The sequence below is a fragment of the Elaeis guineensis genome, chromosome 7, assembly GCF_000442705.2.
Source record: "Elaeis guineensis isolate ETL-2024a chromosome 7, EG11, whole genome shotgun sequence".
In the NCBI taxonomy this organism is placed as follows: Eukaryota; Viridiplantae; Streptophyta; class Magnoliopsida; order Arecales; family Arecaceae; genus Elaeis; species Elaeis guineensis.
In genome coordinates this window covers 92,208,278-92,228,437 of record NC_025999.2, presented here as the reverse complement: position 1 = coordinate 92,228,437, position 20,160 = coordinate 92,208,278, and the positions used below count along the sequence as shown (strand labels likewise).

General features: G+C 39.9%; 2 protein-coding genes across 2 annotated transcripts; both read left to right on the top strand.

The window, feature by feature from the left end:
* Window positions 1-13,936: 13,936 nt before the first annotated feature.
* On the top strand, window positions 13,937-14,555 carry LOC105048567 (luminal-binding protein 5-like). Its single transcript, XM_029265835.2, has 2 exons — window positions 13,937-14,040; window positions 14,132-14,555. Exons 1-2 carry the CDS (start codon window positions 13,986-13,988, stop codon window positions 14,407-14,409), a joined length of 333 nt encoding a protein of 110 aa, XP_029121668.2. The 5' UTR covers window positions 13,937-13,985; the 3' UTR covers window positions 14,410-14,555.
* Window positions 14,458-14,811, top strand: LOC140850757 (luminal-binding protein 3-like). Its single transcript, XM_073261012.1, has one exon. The coding sequence runs from the start codon at window positions 14,458-14,460 to the stop codon at window positions 14,809-14,811; it is 354 nt and encodes a 117-aa protein (XP_073117113.1).
* Window positions 14,812-20,160: the final 5,349 nt, after the last annotated feature.

The window sequence follows — 20,160 nt, the reverse complement described above, 5'->3', positions numbered from 1 at the left end:
GAGCCGTGGCCCGAACGGTCTCTTTTCCCTTGGATTTTTTCGGCACCGGCGATCGATTTCGATCGCCGGCCATACCTCTCTGTGACCGGGGGAATGGCCCCTCTCCGCCGCCGGCCTCCGTCGTGGCGGTCGTGGCCCAAACGGTCGATCAAGGCCGGAGGACTGTCGTCTTCTGTTCGGCTTGGAAGGAACCAAGAAAAAGAAGAAAAAGAAAAGAGAAAGAAGAAAAAGAAGAAAAAGAAAAGAGAAAGTAGAAAAAAAGAGAAAAAGAAAAGGAAAGAAAATGAAGAAAATGAAGAAAATGAGAAAAAAAAGAAAAAGAAAAGAAAAGAAAAAAAAAATAATAATAATAAAAATAAATATATATCTATATATATTTATATATATATATATAAATAAATAAATAAATAAATAAAATGATGAGAGAGAGAGTTTCTCTCTCTTCTCTCTCTTCTTTCAGTCTGAACTCTGACTTTCTCTCTCTGAAATTTGGACTTTCTCTCTCTATTTTCTCTCTCTAAAATTTTTTCTATCTAGATTGTTTCTCTCTCTTGATGGATTTCTCTCTCTCTAAAGTTATTCTTCTAGGATTAGCGTAGTGGAAGGCTTCATCTGATGATTTTGATCGAGTTTAGGGAAGAGTCTGATTTTAAGTGAGGTTTTGATTTTGCGATTTATTAGATTGAATTTTGAATTAAAATTAATATAAAAATATAATTTTGGATAATAGGCACAGAAGAATCTCCTAGAAGTTAGTCGATCTGTTTATTCAGTGCTCCGTGAAAGGTAAGTAATGAATCATCTTCTCGAGATATTCCATATTTATTCTGAAAATAAATAATTATTCTCTGAAATTATGCATGATTTATGAAATTATGTTTTGAAAGAAAAGTGCTTTTGAAATATTATGGTACGTCGATTTATGCACATGTTCAGTGAAAAATTATGATATATTATGGTATAAAGTATTTTGATACAGATCGGATTTATGCTCTCAGCCTAACTATGTTTCAGTGGGCCCCGCCAATGGAGATTATACGTTGGTACTCAGTGGACCCTGCTAGTGGGGGTTGTGCGCTGGTGTTTGTGGACCCTGCCAGTGGGGGTTGTGCGCTGGTGTTTGTGGACCCTGCCAGTGGGGGTTATGCGCTGGTATTCTGTGGACCCCGCCAATGGGGGTTAAACGTTGGTCATAGTCGAGGCTGTTGAGTTACGAGTGTTTTGAATCGAATCGGATTTATAATTATATTATATGTGAATATTTGAAATTATTGGATTTGCATTAAATCAGTATGAAATATATTTTTATGTTTATTTGCAGCATTATTCTTGAAAATTATATAATATCTGAAATATCTGGTAGAGATACTTGTTACTTACTGGGCTGTCTAGCTCATTACCTTTCTTTCTATTTTTTAGATTCAGATAATTAATTTCGAGTATGGGAAGAAATATTGGGACAAAGCTTTTAGAGGCGAGATTTAGCGTTGTCAACTTCAATTGAACTTAGATCTATTGTTTTATTGTTAGCAAAAATTTTATTGGATGTAAGATATTTGATTTAATTACTTGAATTACAGTTGAATAATAATTAGTTGAATTTATTCCGCTGTGATGCATTGATATCGTGATGAGATGCCTTACATGCTTATGGAGAGAGTTCTTCATGAGTATGCGGCGGTTGCCGCGACCCTCGATTCACGATCTCGGATCGGGGGCGTGATAATTAATATGGTATCAGAGCATAAGTGGATAAATTATGGCATATAGAATTTGACATAGTATGAGTGTAGGTGGGTAAACATTAGGAATATTGGGACGTTAGAGTATGAGCATCATAATAAACCCATCCTAACAAATAGATAAATGAATCTAATAAGGTTTTACTACTATAAGGTTACCATGCCTCCCCGTAGAATGACAAGAACTACTCAAGGAATTGCAAGAGAGACATCACAACCACGGGATGGTAGCACTCCCCATCTAACCAGTGGCACCCCTCAGGAGGAGGGAGTCGTAGATCCTAATGGGAGTGCTTCGAGAGCATGTCAGAAACCAGATATGGCTCAGTTAATGCAGACCCTAATCAGGATGGTACAAACACAACAATAAATACAGCAGCAAATGCTTGAACAACAGCAGATACAATGAGATACACAACAACATCAGCATCCACCACCACAACATGGAGAGCAACCAGTACAACGGAACAACATTTCAGAATTTAAAAAGCTTGCTCCTCCAGCTTTCAAGGGGACTACTGAACCTTTGGAGGCTGATAACTGGATAATGGAGATGGAGAAGGCCTTCGCTGTCCAGGAGTGTCTTGATGAAGAAAAGATTCGATATGCAGCTTATTTACTACAAGACGAAGCATACAACTGGTGTCAGCGACTACAACGCAAGCATGAACAAGACGGCGAAATACTTACCTGGGAAAGATTTCGGATTGCATTCTACGATCAGTATTTTTCTCGGAGTATAAGGATCCAGAAAGAGCAAGAGTTTATTTATTTGAAGCAAAAGAGTATGAGTGTGACTGAATATGAAGCAAAATTTACAGAGTTAGCAAAATTTGCTCCAAGATTAGTAGATGGTGAGTAAGAACGTGTTCACAAGTTTGAGATGGGACTGAGAACTGAGATTCGAAAATAAGTGGTTCCATATGAATTAACAACTTATGCCGATGTGGTAAACAAAGCACTGATAATTGAAAGAGAAGTCAATGAAGAATGCATGGAAAGGGAAAGAAAGCAAAGAAAGAGAGCAAAATCAAATGATACACAAGGGCAGAATAATAAAAACATCAAAAGATCAGCTAAGGGAGCATTAGACAATAAGACTCAACAGATTAATGGTGAGCCATGCTCCAGATGTGGCAAAAATCATGCAGACAAGGATTGCTATTGGAATACTGGTGCTTGTTTCAAATGTGGTCAGATGGATCATAAAATTGCTAGCTGCCCGCTAAATACAGAAAATCAAGTTGGCCAAAGAACTTATGAAGGACAACATAAGGGTGGTGGACAGATTTCTAAAACCCAGGGAAGAGTCTATGCGCTTACTCAACAGAATCTACAGGCTTCCAATACAATGGTGACAGATATGAAAAATTTTGAGGACGAAATTTTTTTTTAGGGGTGAAGAATGTCACAGTCCAAAACCAAGCCCAGCCCAGCAGACCCAAGCCCAAAAAAAAAAAAAAAAAAACAGAGGATTCAAACCGGGAAGAAGACTCTCGATAGGAGTCTTCTTCTCTGACGACATCGGGCAAAATCAGGAATCCTAGGACCCCTCGGAGTCCTAGGGCCCTCTATAAGAAGACCCCCTCTCCCTTGAGACCGAACATCGGCCTCCTCCCTCTCTCTTTCTCTCCGATTTTCTCGAATTAGAGCCGCGGACACCGTTTTGATTCTCGTCGTGATTGCCCGCCGACGAGGTCACCGGAGGCTGGGGTGAGTCTTCCTTTCCTTCCTCTCTTCCTTCCCTTTCTTCCCGTACCTTTGCTTGAGGCTGCCGGCGACGGGTGTCGCCGATTTTCGGTCGAAAAAGAGACCCCTGTTTCGGTCTCTTTTCCCTTGGATTTTTCCGACGCCGGCGATCGATTTCGATCGCCGGCCATACCTCTCTGTGACCGGGGGAATGGCCCCTCTCTGCCGCCGGCCTCCGTCGCGGTGGCCGTGGCCCGAACGGCCGGTCAAGGCCGGAGGACTGCCGTCCTCTGTTCGGCTTGGAAGGAACTAAGAAAAAGAAGAAAAAAAAAAGAAGAAAAAGAAAAGAGAAAGAAGAAAAAGAAGAAAAAGAAAAGAGAAAGAAGAAAAAAAGAGAAAAAGAAAAGGAAAGAAAAAGAAGGAAAAGAAGAAAAAGAAAAAAAAAGAAAAAGAAAAGAAAAGAAAAATAATAATAATAATAAATAAATAAATATAAATAAATAAATAAATAAATAAATAAATAATGATGAGAGAGAGAGTTTCTCTCTCTTCTCTCTATTCTTTCAGTCTGAACCCTGACTTTCTCTCTCTAGAATTTGAACTTTCTCTCTCTACTTTCTCTCTCTAGAATTTTCTCTCTCTAGGTTGTTTCTCTCTCTTGATGAATTTCTCTCTCTCTAAAGTTATTCTTCTAGGATTAGCGTAGTGGAAGGCTTCATCTGATGATTTTGATCGAGTTTAGGGAAGAGTCTGATTTTAAGTGAGGTTTTGATTTTGGGATTTATTAGATTAAATTTTGAATTAAAATTAATATAAAAATATAATTTTGGATAATAGGTATGGAAGAATCTCCTAGAAGTTAGTCGATCTGTTCATTCAGTGCTCCATGAAAGGTAAGTAATGAATCATCTTCTCGAGATATTCAATATTTATTCTGAAAATAAATAATTATTCTCTGAAATTATGCATAATTTATGAAATTATGTTTTGAAAGAAAAGTATTTTTGAAATATTATGGTACGTCGATTTATGCACATGTTCAGTGAAAAATTATGATATATTATGGTACAAAGTGTTTTGATACAGATAGGATTTATGCTCTCAGCCTAACTATGTTTCAGTGGGCCCCGCCAACGGGGATTATACGTTGGTACTCAGTGGACCCTGCCAGTGGGGGTTGTGCGCTGGTGTTTGTGGACCCTGTCAGTGGGGGTTGTGCGCTGGTATTTGTGGACCCTGCCAGTGGGGATTGTGCGCTGGTATTCTGTGGACCCCGCCAATGGGGGTTAAACGTTGGTCATAGTCGAGACTGTTGAGTTACGAGTGTTTTGAATCGAATCGGATTTATAATTATATTATATGTGAATATTTGAAATTATTGGATTTGCATTAAATCAGCATGAAATATATTTTTATGTTTATTTGCAGCATTATTCTTGAAAATTATATAATATCTGAAATATCTGGTAGAGATACTTGTTACTTACTGGACTGTCTAGCTCATTACCTTTCTTTCTATTTTTCAGATTCAGATAATTAATTTCGAGCGTGGGAAGAAATATTGGGACAGAGCTTTTAGAGGCGAGATTTAGCGTTGTCAACTTCAATTGAACTTAGATCTATTGTTTTATTGTTAGCAAAAATTTTATTGGATGTAAGACATTTGATTTAATTACTTGAATTACAGTTGAATAATAATTAGTTGAATTTATTCCGCTGTGATGCATTGATATCGTGATGAGATGCCTTGCATGCTTATGGAGAGAGTTCTTCATGAGTATGCGGCGGTTGCCGCGACCCTCGATTCACGATCTCGGGTCGGGGGCGTGACAATTAATATGGTATCAGAGCATAAGTGGATAAATTATGGCATATAGAATTTGACATAGTATGAGTGTAGGTGGATAAATATTAGGAATATTGGGACGTTAGAGTATGAGCATCATAATAAACCCATCCTAACAAATAGATAAATGAATCTAATAAGGTTTTACTACTACAAGGTTATCATGCCTCCCCGTAGAATGACAAGAACTACTCAAGGAATTGCAAGAGAGACATCACAACCACGGGATGGTAGCACTCCCCATCTGACCAGTGGCACCCCTCAGGAGATGGGAGTCATTAGATTCTAATGGGAGTGCTTCGAGAGCACGTCCGGAACCAGATATGGATCAGTTAATGCAGACCCTAATCAGGATGGTACAAACACAACAACGAATACAGCAGCAAATGCTTGAACAACAGCAGATACAACGAGATACACAACAACATCAGCATCCACCACCACAACATGGAGAGCAACCAGTACAACGGAACAACATTTCAGAATTTAAAAAGCTTGCTCCTCCAGCTTTCAAGGGGACTACTGAACCTTTGGAGGCTGATAACTGGATAATGGAGATGGAGAAGGCCTTCGCTGTCCAGGAGTGTCTTGATAAAGAAAAGATTCGATATGCAGCTTATTTACTACAAGGCGAAGCATACAACTGGTGTCAGCGACTGCAGCGCAAGCATGAACAAGACGGCGAAATACTTATCTGGGAAAGATTTCGGATTGCATTCTACGATCAGTATTTTCCTCGGAGTATAAGGATCCAGAAAGAGCAAGAGTTTATTTATTTGAAGCAAAAGGGTATGAGTGTGACTGAATATGAAGCAAAATTTACAGAGTTAGCAAAATTTGCTCCGAGATTAGTAGATGGTGAGCAAGAACATGTTCACAAGTTTGAGATGGGACTGAGAACTGAGATTCGAAAATAAATGGTTCCATATGAATTGACAACTTATGCCGATGTGGTAAACAAAGCACTGATAATTGAAAGAGAACTTAATGAAGAAAGCATAAAAAAGAAAAAAAGCAAAGAAAGAGAGCAAAATCAAATGATACACAAGGGCAGAATAATAAAATCATCAAAAGATCAGCTAAGGGAGCAGTAGACAATAAGACTCAACAGATTAATGGTGAGCCATGCTCCAGATGTGGCAAAAATCATTCAGATAAGGATTGCTATTGGAATACCAGTACTTGTTTCAAATGTGGTCAGATAGATCATAAAATTACTAGCTGCCCGCTAAATACAGAAAATCAAGTTGGCCAAAGAACTTATGAAGGACAACATAAGGGTGGTGGACAGATTTCTAAAACCCAGGGAAGAGTCTATGCGCTTACTCAACAGAATCCACAGGCTTCCAATACAATGGTGACAGGTATGAAAAATTTCGAGGACGAAATTTTTTTTTAGGGGTGAAGAATGTCATAGCCCAAAACCAAGCCCAGCCCAGCAGACCCAAGCCGAAAAAAAAAAAAAAAAACAGAGGATTCAAACCGGGAAGAAGACTCCCGATAGGAGTCTTCTTCTCCGGCGAGACCGGGCAAAATCGGGAATCCTAGGACCCCTCGGAGTCCTAGGGCCCTCTATAAGAAGACCCCCTCTCCCTTGAGACCGAACATCGGCCTCCTCCCTCTCTCTTTCTCTCCGATTTTCTCGAATTAGAGCCGCGGACACCGTTTTGATTCTCGTCGTGATTGCCCGCCGACGAGGTCACCGAAGGTCGGGGTGAGTCTTCCTTTCCTTCCTCTCTTCCTTCCCTTTCTTCCCATACCTTTGCTTGAGGCTGCCAGCGACGGGTGTCGCCGATTTTCGGTCGGAAAAGAGACCCCTGTTTCGGTCTCTTTTCCCTTGGATTTTTCCGACGCCGGCGATCGATTTCGATCACCGGCCATACCTCTCTGTGATCGGGGGAATGGCCCCTCTCTGCCACCGGCCTCCACCGCGGCGGCCGTGGCCCGAACGGCCGGTCAAGGTCGGAGGACTGCCGTCCTCTGTTCGGCTTGTAAGGAACCAAGAAAAAGAAGAAAAAGAAAAAAAGAAGAAAAAGAAAAGAGAAAGAAGAAAAAGAAGAAAAAGAAAAGAGAAAGAAGAAAAAAAGAGAAAAAGAAAAGGAAAGAAAAAGAAGGAAAAGAAGAAAAAGAAAAAAAAAAGAAAAGAAAAGAAAAAAAATAATAATAAAAATAAATAAATAAATATATATATATATATTTATATATATATATATATAAATAAATAAATAAATAAATAAATAAAATGATGAGAGAGAGAGTTTCTCTCTCTTCTCTCTCTTCTTTCAGTCTGAACCCTGACTTTCTCTCTCTGGAATTTGGACTTTCTCTCTCTAGAATTTTCTCTCTCTAGGTTGTTTCTCTCTCTTGATGGATTTCTCTCTCTCTAAAGTTATTCCTCTAGGATTAGCGTAGTGGAAGGCATCATCTGATGATTTTGATCGAGTTTAGGGAAGAGTCTGATTTTAAGTGAGGTTTTGATTTTGGGATTTATTAGATTGAATTTTGAATTAAAATTAATATAAAAATATAATTTTGGATAATAGGCACGGAAGAATCTTCTAAAAATTAGTCGATCTGTTCATTCAGTGCTCCGTGAAAGGTAAGTAATGAATCATCTTCTCGAGATATTCCATATTTATTCTGAAAATAAATAATTATTCTCTGAAATTATGCATGATTTATGAAATTATGTTTTGAAAGAAAAGTACTTTTGAAATATTATGGTACGTCGATTTATGCACATGTTCAGTGAAAAATTATGATATATTGTGGTACAAAGTGTTTTGATACAGATCGGATTTATGCTCTCAGTCTAACTATATTTCAGTGGGCCCCGCCAATGGGGATTATACGTTGGTACTCAGTGGACCCTGCTAGTGGGAGTTGTGCGCTGGTGTTTGTGGACCCTGCCAGTGGGGGTTATGCGCTGGTATTTGTGGACCCTGCCAGTGGGGGTTGTGCGCTGGTATTCTGTGGACCCCGTCAATGGGGGTTAAACGTTGGTAATAGTCGAGGCTGTTGAGTTACGAGTGTTTTGAATCGAATCGAATTTATAATTATATTATATGTGAATATTTGAAATTATTGGATTTGTATTAAATCAGCATGAAATATATTTTTATGTTTATTTGCAGCATTATTTTTGAAAATTATATAATATCTGAAATATCTGGTAGAGATACTTGTTACTTACTGGACTGTCTAGCTCATTACCTTTCTTTTTATTTTTCAGATTCAGATAATTAATTTCGAGCGTGGGAAAAAATATTGGGACAGAGCTTTTAGAGGCGAGATTTAACGTTGTCAACTTCAATTAAACTTAGATCTATTGTTTTATTGTTAGCAAAAATTTTATTGGATGTAAGACATTTGATTTAATTACTTGAATTACAGTTGAATAATAATTAGTTGAATTTATTCCGCTGTGATGCATTGATATCGTGATGAGACGCCTTGCATGCTTATGGAGAGAATTCTTCATGAGTATGCGGTGGTTGTCGCGACCTCCTGCTGGCGATCTCGGACTGGGGGTGTGACACTTATATTCGGGACCTGAACAAAGAAGAAACAACGAAGATAAAGACAAAACCCAAATAATGATATAAACCCAAAAAAAAATCCAGATAATGATATAAACCCAAAAAAAAATAAACCATGTGCAGAAGACACAGGAAATCTGGGATTGATACAATGAAGTAGCCTGTGGACAAGTAGACAAGCATGGAAAGAGGCAATACAAGCATGTTGATGAGCGGCCATAGTCCAAGGCCTGACAAAGCACCTGAAGCAGAGGGATATGAAGTGAATTTGGCAGATTTTAATCCCTACCAGTCGATGTGTTAAGGATATAGCAAACAACAATGATAACAGATTATCCTTCATGAGCTGATAATTGCGACAGATTTCCCACAGAAAACCCCACTGATATAATATGTAACCAATTTTTCCATGTATCTGAAACCTGATATGAACAAAATTAAGAGTTGATACAGCAGCATTGAATTTGAAGAGCATAGTGTTAGCTGGACATTGGATACCACCGTTACTTTCTGCATAACATATATGATGAAGTAAAGAACCGATTTGAAGGGTGCAGTTAGAGGAAATAATAAGTTGATTGGCAACTTTAGAGGAAAGAGCAGCAAACAAAGAAGAACAGCAAAAGTTAATAAGAAAAAAAAAAAAATTTCTTTTTTTTTATGTTTTTTCTCTTTATTTTTTTTTCATATTTTTTTTTTACTTGTTATTATTCTTCTTCCCTATCTCTATTACAACTGTAGGTAGTGAAGGATGGCACATTAAAAAAACCATCAATTCTATATAAGAATATGGTGCATAATCAATAGAATCTACACACAATGATAATAGCAGTAGAGAAACACAATGAGTGTACAGCCTAAGTAAGCCCCGACAGTAATTAAAAATTATAAAGTAAAAATGCATGTGATGTAAGCATAGTTGAAGCAGCAACATTATGATTATAATAGAAATAGCAATGCATTGTATAGCTACTTCAATAGTGATGTTGGTCATAGGAGAACTATAGATTGACATCAAAATCTGTAGAAGATGAAATAAAAAAGAGGTAAGTACTCTCCACATTTCTCTTCTCCCTATTTCTTTAATTATTTGATGTACTTTTTCTTTTTTCCTCGGCTCTTTTCACTTTTGCCTCTCAACTGTTACCTGCTTCATTGATTTTTCACCTCTCTCTATTTTTTCAAATATTATTTTTTCCACTCTCACTAATTTTTTCAGCTACTTATAATTTTTCCACTTGTATATCAACATGTTGTTTTAGATTTACTTGTCCTCTATTTTACTTAGTTAGTATACAGTTCTTTATCCGTTGATCATATAGAGTCCTGTACAAACAAACCTTCAAATATCTCCTATCATTTGATATATTTGATACAATATTCTGTCATCCACCAATAGTATCCACAATAGAATTGGTAGGTTTGTTGTATGTGGATTTTTTTAATGGTTGTATGGTGAAATATATCTAAGCATGCGTGAAGTTGCGGAGGAAAAGAGAAAGACCGGGGACGTATCTATTTATGGTACAATCAACTACCATCCTTGTTAGTGATACCATGGGACATCCAAGGTTGAGTGGGAAAAATTTTTGAGACGAGAAGTAGGTAGTTAAGGGTGTAACTACAAGGCACAGAAGGAATGCTTAGAATTTGTGTTATTTTTTTTTTATATTTCTCTTTGAAATTTGCTTTTTTTTTTTTTTCCTTCAATGCCAAATCTCATCATGTATTTGTTAGTGACCGTGCCTTACCATAACTGTTGTCACCATGTCTACGAAAATACTAGCTTATAACCCCATGCAATACGTGGGATATAATTTTTTTAAAACAAAACGAATTGTCTTATTCTTGATTGAGCTGATTAGGAGTAACTGATTATACCATGGCTTTTATCAGAACTCCCCGGGGTGGAAATTGAAATGAAATTCAAATTGTGACAAGTCTAAATTCTTGCAAAATGAAATCTCACTTAAATACATATGGATTTTAGCCCTCGGGGTTCCCTATGACATCCACACAGAAGCAGTCTATGAAAAAAGCATAGCACTGAAAATATAGAAAATCCAATAAAGACCCCTCAATGGCAATACGACCGCTCCATTCTATTTGGCCATTCCGTCCCGAGCACAAAGCCTAAAACCCCTCTCTCTCCTGCATTTGTCATCTACTGCAAACCCCCACCTCCCTGCCGGCATTCTCCTTTTCGGGAAAAAGACAAGCAAAAAAAGAAAGAAAGAATCCCAAATCGAAATCTTGGCTTAACTTTGTCCAGTAGATTTGATCTCTCCAGCTTCAATTCTTCCTTCCAAGCCTGGGGGCTGCATCACTAGTTGCCATCGAGTCCCAACTTTAGCCCCGAGGCCAACAAGCACCTTGGCATTCCTCGACCTCCTCTATGGATGGAGCCCTCCTAAAAACCAACTACTCTGACAACCCCAACTTATCCAACTCCCCCTCTTCCTCCATTTTCACCTCTTCCTCACCCCCCCCCACTCCTTTCTGTCCCCGAAACATGCACAAGAACTCCACCCAAGCACCCGCCCTGATGCAGTCACAAAGGTTGGTGATGACACGTCAGATGACACCACACACACAATCCTCGTAGGCTTCCCAGGCCTCTCCATACTGACCAAGTCACCGACTACTTCGTCCTATAGAGATTTGATCCCCATAGCCTTATCTTTTGTCATCGAAGATGTCGTCACCAGTGGCACCTTGTTCTTGAGATCACCATCCCGTTCCACTTTGAGGGCCTCGAGATGTGCATCGGCTCCGCCTTTACCATCGAGCTAGGCATCATGCAAATCTCCGACTAGACCAACATCCTACACATCCTCGACGCCCACCCCGTCAACTACCTCATCATCTCTCGTATCATCACCTGTTGTTTTACCTCTAAACGCCTGTCGTCCATGTTGTGCTTTCTTTTACCCCCATGAGTCTTCCCTTTTAGCCTCCAAAAAGAATGCCATGTGTCAAATAAAGATCCTACTAACACAGAAATCTTCATTTTAATATATATATATATATATATATATATATATATATATATATATATTAAATTATCAACCCTCCATACACAAACTTCATTAACCTTTGAAATTCACCCCCCATGCACACAACTTCACTAGCCTTTGAAGTTCACCCATGCCAATGCCAATTATATCCCGTCATGTCGTTATTATCACTTCCATTGCCAAATCATTGCCATATGTGGCTATCTATCCTAAAATGATCTACAAAATCTCATTGCATATGCAAGCAATTATGAGATAATTAAGTACGAAATGAGAAAGCTGGTTTGCTAAAATCTGCTGGTTTTTGTCATTGTCTAGCCTTCTTCCACATATGAACATATTTATTTGCTTCTGTTCCCTTTATACATTTGATAATTTTGGTTGATCATGGCCATGGCAAACAAAAACCTATACCCCATAATATGTCATTAATTGCTTTATCAAATACTTTTTCGCATCTATTCTATTATATAATACGAACCCAGGTATTTGCATTGCATGAGGTTTTCACGTTGCCAACATTTCCATTTTCCTAGATGTACGATGTTTTTCACTTTTTCCGGCTATATCACCTCCATGTCCCGAATTTTTTATCGACCAACCATCATACAAATGCTTTTATTAAAGAGGTTAGAGAATAGTTATGTAAAAGGGAGTTCTCCTAACTATTCTTCATATCACAAAATGGTGTCAATTACCCTACAAGTCTATTGGTGGTTGCATTCAAACTTGGGATCGAATTTTGATTTTGTTACGAGACCTCGTAGGGTTTAATAAAAGGTAGGGCTACCCATTTTTTAAAACCCAGAGTTGCACAATAATTGCATATGGACCTTGTCTTTAAAATAAATAAGCAAACAAATAAATACATTTCACTTTTTTTTTTTTTTTTTGCAAAATGATGCCAAATTATATTCGAACAAAGAGTTTATATAGTACAACATACACACCCAAAACAACTATAGTGAGACGTAAAACAGAACAGCTCAAAATAATAAAACATTATATATCATATGCAATGAAACTTCGCTTATTGCACGATCAAGTTGCATTGTTCCTACATCATATTGCTATGACATGTTCAGAATCATCCAAGTCCAAGGTGCATCTCTGCTTTGTATCATAGTAAAATACATCATTGCCATGTTGGTCAATAGCTTGCCACCAGCATATGTACACTGTGGCCATCAACTTCACAAGAACCGAGACGTATCACCAACCCACTCCTATATTTGTCATCATGTGTTCATCATAGAAGCAAATCACCACCTAGATCTCTTCAGCATTTGCAACAATTTTGTAACTTTCCTCGATCATCTTCAACAAGCTTCAAATTCCATCACCTCGATCCATTATTCTCCGCAGCCAATCCTTTCTTAAATCTGGACTAGTTTCTTTGAGGGTAAGCATCGTACAACAGGCTCCAAATCGAGGGAGGCGCCCAAACACACCCATAGCCGAGGAAAATTAGTGATTAGCGGACACTTGACGACGACCGGTAGCTTGCTGTTATGGGAGATGTCAACCAAAGTCAAACCGCTGGAATGGTGGAGAAAAGTGAGAGCAGACGACTAACGTGGGGTTATTTACCTCAATCGAGACCATGTTCTACAATGCTTTTGGAAGGCGTATTCCATGCAGAAAACCGGTCCGCTCCATAAGATATTAAAATCGAACCGAGTTATCCCCCAGAGCCCGTTTGAACGGTAAAAACCTTCGTGAGTCATGAGTACAACTACAGTGGCGTCTCCAGTAGCCCTACCCTACGTGGCAGTCTGTGATTGGTGATACACGGTGGCGTTGATGTCGGCCTTAGCACGGATCCAACTCCAAGAAAGATTGAAAAGTCGGCAGTGTTCCGGCGCCCTCGTTTGCCGGAGCCGGTGGCCGAACAAGTCGGGCGCTCCGCGAACGTTTCGGCTGACGGGTTAATAAGATGTCCTTCCAACGTGTCAGTTTCTGGTTGGTTGTTCCACGTGTTAAGCACCCTCCCGGTCATGTTACGTGGAATTCTATGATCGGCTAGAACATTCTGGCCAATCCTACACCCACCGTCTCCATAACCTATAAATAAGTTGCTACCACCCCTTTTCCCTCTGTATCAGGCTGTCCTTGAGCTCACCAAAGAATCTGATAACTCACAAGAACAAAGATGGCAGGAAAGCAAGCAACCATAGCTCTCTTATTCCTCTCCCTCTTTTTCTCAGGTGCCAGAAGCTCTCTCCAACATGATCCTTCTCATCAATCATATTTTATTACTTTTTTTGCTTACGGTCTTCGTTCAATTTTTCGGTTTAGAGTTTACATCGGGACTAGCGGCGGCATCGACTCGGAAGGACGGGAAGAAACTTGGGACGGTGATTGGGATTGATCTGGGGACGACATACTCATGTGTCGGGGTGTACCGAAATGGACGAGTGGAGATCATCGCGAACGACCAGGGGAACAGGATCACTCCGTCGTGGGTGGCCTTCACCGACGACGAGCGCCTCATCGGGGAGGCCGCGAAGAACCAGGCCCCCCTCAATCCGGAGCGCACCATCTTCGACATTAAGCGCCTCATCGGACGGCGGTAATTCATAGACCCTTTGTACCAATTCATAAGCCAGGAGGAGATCGACAGGATGGTGAAAGAAGCTGAAATGTTTGCAGAAGAGGATAAGAAGATCAAGGAGAGCATTAATGCAAAGAACAGATTCGAAAATTATGTTTATAACATGAAAAGCACCATCAATGATAAAGACAAGCTCGCTGACAAGATTGAATCGGATGATAAGGAGATGATGGAGAGCGCATTGAAGGAAGCCATGGAGTGGTTGGATGACAATCAGAAAGCAGAAAAGGAAGACTTTGATGAGAAGCTGAAGGAGTTGGAGCAGGTCTGCAATCCTATCATAAAGAAGGTGTATGACAAGAGTGGAGGTGCAAGAAGTCCTTCTGAGTCAGACGATGATGATGATAATATTCATGAATTATGAGAAGCTCATGGTATTTATGAGCTTGTTTTTTTGACCTAAACTAGGCGAATGTTTTAGTATTGTACAGTGGACATAAATGAGTCCGACTGTAGGTTCTTTTATCCATCCTGCTAGTTTGCTCAAGGTCTTTTATTCTTAACGAAATTTTTTTCAACCTTATCATTTCTTGATGAAGGTGTTCTGCCGAATTTAAAGTTGATTTCTCAATTGTCATTTGTGTACCTTGGAGCGAGAAGCATGAGCAGATAAACAGAAACATCTTCCAGCCACTAGTATGCGTATTTTCCTTTGGAAGAGGATATATTACTGGTTTGCTATTGAGTAAATCACATTCTAGATTAATCTGAGCAATACCAGATAACGAATATAATGACATAATTCAGAGGGTTATCCTTCAGTTTTGTTGGTGGTATATTTCAAGACAAGATCTTCATTTTCATTAGAAAAGGGAAAAGAAATTGTTAGTCTCTTGCTGTTCTCAATTTGCTACTTTGTCCAATTTTAAGCGGATAAAAGGGCAGACTTTTAACTTAAGAAGGGCCCATTTGCCTCCGTCTCTCTCTTATGGTTGAAAAATTTGACCCTGTATGTAATTGTGCAGGCAAGTATACTTCTAGTTATCTCCTAGATAAAACAGATGCAGCCAAGTCCATTTTATTCCCTATCTGCTTCTTGTTTAAAAAACAAAGACTGAAGAAATCCTGGTTGAACTCAGAGTGAGGGCAGGACAAGAACCCAGAACATCCGCCAATTTTAGCAGGGCATCGAGTTTGATAGCTCTTGCAACTTTCTCTATCATCTAAAAGTTCATTGGCTTCCCAGGTTTTAGCATTGTTCCAAGCCACCTTAATATACCGGTATTAGAAAGCATGGCTCTAAACACTATTCAGCCAGGGGGAAAAACCTTCATTTGATTCAACATTTTTTTGGTAATTCATAGAAAGGCACATTGACAGGAAAGTAATAATAACGAATCGGCGAACAAATTGATACATTCTATGATAACTAACTTCCTGAGCACATAATATCTATTCATGATGCCATTGGTAGGAGAAAACAAACTATTAAGAAGACTAGAGGTCTTTGTAATTTATCCATGATCAGCTTCTTGGATGGGAGGTCGTCCTGCAGGTACAACCAATTCGGCTGCATGGAACGTGAATAAGAAGTCAGCTACATTTGCCACTTGGTCATTTACTTGTTGCTCGAACGCTTGAGGCTCGAATCCCCAACGAGCTACTGCCAGAATTGCTGCCACAGAGAGTAGGAGGGGAGCAAAGAAGGCCAGAAGTTTTGCCAGAAAACATAAGACAAACATTTTTTAATCCTAGAGTTGGCCGAAGAGTAGAAGTTTGGAGAGGACTAGGCTTGCTGGTTGGGCATTTGTAAGGCAGAGGGAGGATGGGCATTTTTTATGCCCTTTCTCGTGGGTTTTGCCATGCATTACGTGAGCCCACGAGAGGCACTCGGTCGGTCTTCCTTGTCTATTGGGGAGCTCAAAAAGCATAGCTGACAAGAATTAATCTACCCCCAACCATACGTTTCTTCTTGGCTCTCTCTTTTGAAGGACCAATGGCGAGATCCGTGTGCCATGGCGGCTTGGCTTTTGTACTGGCTGCGGCAATAAAAACCTCCACAGATGGGTCCTCATTTTATAATCCAACAGATGATCACTCTGCTAATCTTTCTGTTATAACAAAACTTGTTTGGATGAGTCATATTCTAACTCTTCTTGTTTAAGATAATCAATCATAATAACATAAAACCTGCGCAGGATGCAATTTATATTCTTTTTTTCTAATAAATTTTAAATATGATTATTATATTATGTTAATAAAATATATATGATCGGTAGTTTCTTTTGCATTGCTTTTCCATGTAACACCCATCGTATTAAAATTAAATATGATAAGAAGCCTTTATGCTATGATATTAATTCTATAGTATTATCATTTCACCTACAACTTGGCTTTGGAATGCCTCCTTGAATAACACCAACCAATATGGGCTGCGGAACATGGTTACATAAGTGCACAACTTTCATAACTATGCCTAAATCAAAGTGAAGAAACTAATAGCATATCTAATTTATCAGATCTGTCCTGATTCTACCCTTTCCCCAGAACCTACAGCAATCAACCAGAAGCTTTTCTGAGATTGTCCCGAAAAGGATCCAGCATCAAATTTGAGTCAGTAGATAGTTGAGCAAAGAGCTTTATTAACGCAATTGAATGTAACAGATCCCTGAATATAGGAAAGTGAAGTTTCAAAGTCAAAAAATTCTTTGATAGGCTGGATAATTTTTTGAATAAATTACAAATTTTTTTTGAAATTTACGTTTATTACATTCCCACCAAGTATTTTGGAAAACCTACATCTACGCCCTTGGAGCATAAAAATTCCAAATTTTTAAAATGACTAAATTACCCCCGGAACTTAACGAGGCAAAGTGAACCGGGGTGGAGCGCAGCGGGTAGGTTGCCGTCAAGGCGTCCTTCTTCCCATGCGGGCCCTCCTCCTCGGAGAGGTGGAGAAGGGCGATGGCGGCGTTCTCGCAGGCGGCAGAGGTGCCGGTCTTGAGGGCACGGATGAGGGGGTGGATGGCTCCGTCGGTGGCGATGGGGTCCTTATTCTCGTCGCAGAGGCAGAGTTTGAGGATCGCGGTGACGCCGTGCTCTTGGAGCTGGAGGTCCGGATGGAAAAGGAGGGTGACGAAGGGACGGACAGTGTCGGTGCTGGCGATCTTCAGGCGATTCTCTGGGTTGTGCTTGGCTAGGATGTGAAGCATCATGGCCGTGTGGAGCTGGGTTTCGACAGGGGCAGAGGGGGACTCAAAAGTGGAGATGAGGCCACGGACGACCTCATCGGCGTAGTCGGTGGCGCAGGACATAAGAAGGCGGTGAAGGCCGGTGTTGCCGTTGGAGGCAGAGCTAGCGGAGGAGGGCGGCTCATCCGCCTCTCCAGCCCTCTGGAGAATTCCAGCTGCTAGAGTTTGGCTTATCCGCATCTCCACTATCGCTGTCGCCGACAACGTTCACTAGCAGCAGATCGGCACCCTCGATGCTCACTGACTCCCTCGACGCTCGTGCCGCCGCCGCCACCTCCCTCATCTCCCTCGCCTGCGACAACGATCAGGCGATCTCTGCAGGAGGGGGGAGGTTAAGATCCAGATCAAAAGACAGCATCTTGGGCGGCCGAGGAGAGGGGTGGTGAGGGTGCAAATTGATGACGGACGAGGAGTCCGAGTCGCTCTGAACGCCACTAGTGAGAGGGGTCTGGAAATCGGCTAGGATCATCGGGGTGCCCAACATCAGGTGGTGTTGGTTCGCCTTGTCCGATCTAACAAAGGTGTCGAAGAAGTAGGGATGCGCCATGCCGGCAGTGGAGGCGGCGGTCGTGAAGGGCTACAGGATTTGATATCAGGCATTCCAGAGGAGATCGCTTGGGAGTGCCTCCTTCACATCCCGCACGATGCTTTTGGCATGGTCCGCTCCGTCTGTAATCTCTAAAAGCAGGTGGAGTCGTCTCCTTTTCATCACCTTCACAAAATCCACCCATCTCACCCACCCACTCATCGTCATCACCCAGATCGAGCCCATGCCGATCCCGTCTGCCACCAAGAACCATGCCACCCTTGCCGGCGATGGTGTAGCTGATGGCGAGGGTCTCGTGGAAGCAGGGGTGTGGCGCAGCAGCGTTCGAGGTGAGGAGGAAGGGGTGGCAGGAGGAGGGGGAGACGAGGCGGAGCCATTCGAGAAAGGAGGCAGAAGACGGCGCGAGATTGGTGGTAACTCGGCTAGTGGTCGGACCAGTCGGAGAAGCGGAGGTGGAGGAGGAGGAGAGGGGTGGAGGGCAGGGCGACGGTGGCGTGCGGCGGTGGTGGAAGTTCTGGAGCGCAAGGGGCTCGGAGATGGGAGACTAAATAGAAGGGAAGGTTCCTTTCTTTATTTTTTTAATTTTTTATTTAAAATTATTTTAATCATTTTAAAAATTTATAATGATGTGGTAAGAAAAACAAGTTAACATTAATAGATTATCTAGCAGTATAGGTAAGACCGCAGGGTTAACTAAAATATTAAGGATATGATCGTAGGTTTTAGAGACTATTGAGTGTACCTATAATTTCGACTTATTCATAAGAAAATTTTTATAATTTATCTTAATTTTATTTTGATAAAATAGATTAGATAAAATTTTCAGTATATAATACGAGATAGTAGTCAGCTGCTGGATCGTGAATCATTTATATCAGCAGTTTGGATCTCTTAGAATAATATCATCAGATAATATAGAATGTCCCAGCTTAGTTTCACCCATTTAAGGTTCTATCATAGTGTAGGTGAGAGGACATCATTAGTCCCATATTGATTATAAGTCAAAGGGACTCTAGTTTATATAGGATAAAACCTTTCTCCCATATAAGGCGTCAAAAGAAAAAGAACAAAATTATGAGGCCTCGGGTACATTAGGTATTGTATGCTTTAGCCTCTGGCACTTATGGGGCCTCATAATAGTAGATCGATTATGCCGGCCCAAGATCCAAAACAAACATCAAACAAAAAAATAAAAAAATACTTATAAAAAATTGTAAGAAAAAAATAGTTAAGAAAGAATAAAAAAATTAGGATAGAAAAATAATTTATTCAAAGAAGAATAAATACTACTAAGTGGATAGAAGTTTGACTTTTATCTTAATTATTAAGAAAATAATTAAATAGAGTAATGCTAAAGACAAAATCTTATTTCAAATAAGACACATAAAAAAATGAAAAATATTTCCATCTAATGATTTTAAACACTCCCCCTCGTTGCGAACCATCGTTGATGTCATGCAATATTTCCTCTTGGCATTGAGATGAGCATCAAGTTATCAATTACAATAACTATGAGCATCGATCATCATCTGCATACAAGTAAAATCAAAAATAAAAAATTAATCATATCCATATGCCCCCACCTGGAGAGTATCAAGTATTTGCACACAGCCAGCTTTTACATATGGAATCAAATCTCCATGCATAGAGCCTTCTAACAACTCAACATTTGGAGTATGTTCAAAATCAACTAGTACCAAGGTGCAATAAGAATTATCTCTACTAAGCATATCTTTTTGTTCTTTAATCTCTGAAGCTACTTTAAAGTTAATCAGCTTTTCATATTCATAGCTCATTAAATCTCTATAAGAAGCATCCAGAGCTCTTCTACATGATTTGATTTTTCAATACCTATTTCCATGACTAAATTGACTATGACATTTTTTAATTTTTCCTAAGTAATTTCATAATCAATGGATTCTTCAATCACAATCTCTTCTAAACTTGAGACTATAGCCATTTGATTAAGCTTTTT